Source organism: Belonocnema kinseyi, chromosome 9, assembly GCF_010883055.1.
Source record: "Belonocnema kinseyi isolate 2016_QV_RU_SX_M_011 chromosome 9, B_treatae_v1, whole genome shotgun sequence".
NCBI lineage: Eukaryota > Metazoa > Arthropoda > Insecta > Hymenoptera > Cynipidae > Belonocnema > Belonocnema kinseyi.
Window position 1 is genome coordinate 27,906,940 of NC_046665.1, and position 5,722 is coordinate 27,912,661.

A 5,722-nucleotide genomic window follows, 5' to 3' on the forward strand; every position below is an offset into this window, starting at 1 on the left:
GAATACTATGCAGCCGTGACGCAAAATAATTGTACGATTCCGATTGCGGAGAATACGTATCGCGACTATTTTAACCACAACTTAAATTTTGCATTTAAGTTGGTGCGTACTGAAGTCTGTAACCGATGTTATGAAAGTGATTTACAAGATATGGAGTCTTCAGAAATCGCGGATCACAAACAAGAAGTAAAATATTATAGGAGCTTTAGAGAGAAGCTACTGTCAGAAGAAAACGCCTTATGCTGCGAGTTTGATTACGCTCAGAACCTTCCATTGCCCAAAATTCCGGTTAACGACCAATTTTATGAAAGATTGCTGTGGATGTATTTATTCAATGTTCACGTATACAATTCCGAAAATAGCTACATGTTTCCTTTCATGGAAGGCAGTGCTAAAAAGGGCGCAAACACTGTGTGCAGCTTTGTCCATCACACAATAGAACAAGAGTATGATGAAAGATATCATAAAAAAATCATACTTTTTTCAGATGCAGGTAGTGGACAAAATCGAAATTACACTGTTTTTGCGTACCTTCTGACTCTTTTTATTAAGCTAGGTATCGAAATCTGGCACGTTTTTCCTGTGCGTGGACATTCTTATTGTCAGTGTGATCGGAATTTTGGACTATATTCTCAAAAGAAAAAGAAGATGGAACGCATAGAAACGGCTGAAAAGTATATCGAACTTATCAGAAATGCTCGTGATCCTCCTTTTACGATGGTTGAGAAAGCTCATGAAAGCCTGCATGATTTTGAAAAATTATTTAAAGGCAACGTGCCACATCCTAAACAAATGAAGATTACTCAGGCTTACGTCATCCATTATTTGCCAAGCGGGAATGTAGAGTTTTTTGATAATTACAGAGAAGAAAGTCCAACGTCATTTACCATAAATCCTAAAGTTAAGCTCGCGGAAATTCAAAGAGCACCTCCCCCATTTGTTGGAATAACTAAGGCAAAAATGAATGACGTAAAAAGCCTAATAGAATATCTTAGTCCTGAAGGACAAGCGTTTTTCAAAGCTCAAAAAGTAAAATCGAATATATTGATAAGAAAACATCATTTTTTAGTACTTATTTAATTTTCACTCTGCGCCTTCAACGATCTGCCGGTCGCACTCGATTACCCGAGCGCAGACTATCTAGCCTACGCGCGAGCACCGACCGCTCTCGAAGTAAAACAATCATAGTTTATTAACCGCTAAATCAATCAAAGTAATATTTTCTAGAAAACTTCTTTATTCATTTTTGAACAACTTTCCAGCTGGAACTTTCAGCTTGCTCAAAATTCGCTTGACTCCCCAAGCGCTGGAAAGTATCAATGTCCAATTTTTGAAACGTTATAAAAAAAAATTATTACCTTATTTTTATGTCATTATTAGAACTTTTAACCTACACAGTTACTCTAAGAATATTAAAATGCGTAATGCCTGTGAATTTAATTACGAAATTCTCAAAATTGAGTGACAGAGCGTGAGTTGAAGTCAAAAATGTAATTAAATTTTGGTCTGGTGAAAAAATAGTTTTTCCTATTTATTTCGAAAACTACAGGGGCTAAAATTTTTTGTATGAAGAAAAAAAGATGCGCAATTAAATTTCCTATTCAAATACATATTTTCAAAATTAAAATTCGAAACATTTTTTACAAGCTTCCAGGGGCCAACCAAACGGAGCGCCAGAATTCTATAACCGGTTATTGCACGTAACCCCTCAATTGTTCAGGATGTCTTAAATATATATGGTTTGTGATTAATACTTCAGTGTCATTAATTTTTTTATATTGTCTATTGGATTTCTGGATAAGGCGCGGCATTCACATTCATCAAAAATTCGTCAAAATCGTACTCTGCTCATTTTAATTTCAACCTTGTTACGCGAGAACAAGGATCTTTGCAATTTTGGAAACATAATAATGGCTATTGGCTTATCTTTGCCAATTTTTCCTTGGGATAAAATACCTGCGACTACATAACCAGAAGCATCGGTTGTTAAAATAAAGGGTTTAGTGAAATCAGGTCTTTCTAGTAAAGGTTCTTCGCACAATTTATCTTTTAGTGTATCAAATGCTTTTTGCTGAGTTTCTGTCTTCCGGACTCATTTTTATTTCATGAAAACCACTGGCCAGGTCAAAAACCGAAAAATATTGTGCTTCTCCTAATTGGTCCAAGATGTCTGTGATATTAGGGAGAGGGTAACAATCTCCTGTAGTTTGTTCGTTTAATTTTCGGTAATCTAAAACCATTCGCTATTTTCGATTTCCATGAGAATTTGGTTTCTTAAGTACAAGAAAAGCCGGTAAATTGTAAGGGGATTGAGATGGCTTTACTATTTTACTCTTTATTAGTTCATTGACCTGTCTAGTTATTTCTTCTCTTTGTACTTGGGGAAGTCTGTATTGTCGCGTCAATATTAGTTGACTGTCTCCTGTAGGAATGTTGTGTTTAAGTACGTTAGTTGCTTCAAGAGGTTCGTCTGGTATTTGGAAAATGTCTTCATTGTTAATAATAATTTTTTCAACATGAGTATATTCTTCTTGATTTAAATACTTTCTTCGCTAATATTAAAAATTTGATGATATTGATCTTCTTGATTATGTTCATTTGTCAAAATAGTTAAATCTATGTTCAGATGCTTATGACTCTAAGTCTTGAGCTTGTTTTTTATTTGAAGTTTGCGTTATATATTTCGGTATTTTATTTTCGTCAAAATCTAAAAGTTCTACTGTAGGGACTGGAATTTCAACTGGATGAGGACGTGTGTTTGCAATCTTTATATAGGTTTTTCCATTATTATTTGTTACTATTGCCTTTCCTAAAAAAAATCCACTATTTGGTAACAGTTCAGGAATAAAACCGGTTTCTTTTTCTTTGTTTTCAACATGAACATAAAAGCTGAAACTTGTTCTTGCTGGGATGGTCATTAACTCTTGAGCATCAAACGGATAATAATTTTCTTTTATTTCTAATTGTCTTTGTTCGTAATTAATTTTTACTTTCTTGTTTCTGAAGAATTTTGTTCCTGAAACGCCATTGTGTTCTACTGGAACTTCATTCGGGATCATATTAAAAATTGTAGGCGAATAAAAAATATTTATTGTAATTTGTCCTAATGTGAAAACTGGGTGTACATTAATACCTGTTAATCCTAAACAATTTAATCTGTTAATTATTACATACATTTGATTTGATTACATTTTCTTTTATTAAATTTGGGCCGGCTCCGGAATCGATCATCATTCGAACTGGATTTTTTAAACCTTGAGTTGATAGTGTTATGTAAGGAATAGTATTAGTTATACTCATATTTATTCGTTCTGTTTTAAAATTGTCTGATTGTTGGGGTTGTGCACCAGTTCTGGGAAGGGCGTTGGAGTTTTCCTGGGGCATTGTTCGTTGTTCTAGTTGTTGTGGGATTTGTTGAAAATCGTTATTATTAATTCTTTTAAAACATTCGCTTATAGCATGACCTGTCTTTTTAGAGTAGTTGCAAATAATAATTCCGTTTTCTGTATTATTTTGTTGAGAATGGTTACAGTTTGACAAGTAGGTATTTGGGCTTCTCTCATTCCATTGTGGACGCTCACCTAGAATCTGTGACCTCCAGGGGGCTCTTTTCTAATTTTCCTTATTTCCCCATGTTTGATCTTGTGGTTCCGAATTGAGACGAATATTTTTAAATTGATTTCTGTTAGCATTTGAATATTGTCCTTGATTATTATATGATATTGGTGATCGCTGATAATTATTCGTAGTTGGTCTTGAATAGTTTTGAAGTTTTCGCAGATTATCGTTTACGAATTGCCTTTGGTTATTATCTTGAAATGGTCTATGAGTATCATTTGTGAACGATTTTTGATTTTTTTCTTGAAATTGTCTTTGATTTTGAAAAATGTTTGGGAGAAATTGTCTTTGATTTGAAATTGATTTTGGAGTTGGTTAGAATTTGTTAACTATTGTATAAAAGTTCTACATGTAGGTGCCATATGTCCAATCTTTCCGCAGAACTGACATGATGTGATATCTTCGCGAGCAATATTAACTTTATTAGTTTGAATTTTATTTTCTGTTATTTCATCCGGTTGGTGGTAGTTCGATCTTTTTCTTAGTTCTTTTGTTGCCACAATTGATCTTTCTATGCCTGACGCACTGTTAACTGTTTCTGAAAATGATAATAATTTGCCTATTCTAGTTTGAAGTTCTGTTCTTAATCCTCTAATAAAGCAATCTGCTGAGTCATTTTCTAATCATTCTATAAAATTGCATTTTATTTTATTGACTTCTGCAATCAAAATATTATTATTTTTTGCTTTATATGCGTCATTTATTTTATGAGAGATTTCTTTTACTCTAGTTGCATACAAGAGTACCTAATTCTCCCTGAAGTTAATAAACCGTTTTTAATGGTGCGTACACTGTTCTGCACCTCTAGTGCATCTCTGAGTGAGACCTGTTGGTTAGTAGGTAGCTTACTCATGTTTGACGTTTGTGGGTCAAACTCTAAGTCTGATTTCATTTTTGAACGAAAAAAGTGTATTTCTTCCTACTGTGCGACATACGATACAACATCGATGGAAAAGTATCCTTTTTTCGACCTTTAGACATAAACATTATTTTTGGTGGGATCCCAAAACTACAAAATGTCAATTGAACAGAGAGTTCGACATGATCCCAGAGCGTAGTGCCAAACAGTCTTCGAGGGTCCATGGAACTCCTCTCGCGTCCATTAAAAGTGACATTTGGTCTCTCCTATCTCAAAACCTGGAGTTTTTTGGACCCAGTGGACAGAGACTTTTTTCAGATACAGGGGATCTCGAAATGTGGAGATATACAAAAATCAGCGATAATGAGTTTTTACATAAAAGCAATACCTTCTCATTATGATGAGAATGTAAAACAGTATATCGTTCAATGAGTGTTATATCACACTCATTCCAAATTACCTGCTCCTCGTCCGGTTATGCCTACTAGTTGGATATTACACTTTTCTCCATAATAAAGCAAGAAGTAAAATTATGGTAACCAGTTTAGATGTGATAAAATAATCGATTTTTGAGATCATTGAATAACTCGAAAAGGATGCTTTATCATAGTATAGGTACATGAAAAAAGAATTATTCTCATTTATTTATTCTTGTACTATTTCTAGACTAATTTCAGTAAAATGTTGACAAAGTGCTTTGCCAACAGCAAGGAATATTAAAAATGTGGACAAAGTGCTTCCCATTGCCGCAGGCAATGATCGAGAAATTGGTCATTTTGCCGTTACTAAACTGGAAAACAATGTCGTATTTTCCGGGTGGGTCTTGGAAAAATTAATTTTCTAAAATCCAATAACTATGATACTATAAAATGAATGTAACCTTATTTTTGGAGAAAGCAATGAAAATTAATTGTACATCAATCAAACTTAAATTATTAAAATAAACTTACACTTGGAAGGTATATTTTACATTTGGTTTTGAAAAGAATATAACCAGTAATTGTACCGATGAAATATGGTCCAGCTCGTAGCCACGGCTTGTCATAAAGCTCATCAAAAAGAGCGAAAGGTTCTTGAAGTCTGCAAACATGCAAATTTTTATTAATGATCTTTTACTAACTTAAAACTGATTTGTATTGATATAGGGTGTTTTAAATTTACAGGGAAAAAATGATATAGTTATAACATTTTTATGCAGGTTAATTAAATTGACTATGTCTTTTATTTCTCTGCAGATGTAATTTT

The 5,722-nt window shown here is 33.5% G+C and overlaps 1 protein-coding gene across 5 annotated transcripts in view; it reads right to left on the bottom strand.

The window, feature by feature from the left end:
- LOC117179461 (nose resistant to fluoxetine protein 6-like) overlaps positions 1-5,722 on the bottom strand; it is an 824,251-nt gene that overhangs the window by 316,325 nt on the left and 502,204 nt on the right. For all 5 annotated transcript variants that reach the window (XM_033371296.1, XM_033371298.1, XM_033371297.1 and 2 more), the window contains one exon: positions 5,428-5,557. In XM_033371296.1, the coding sequence (XP_033227187.1) occupies positions 5,428-5,557 (130 nt within the window). The remainder of the gene's footprint in view (positions 1-5,427; positions 5,558-5,722) is intronic.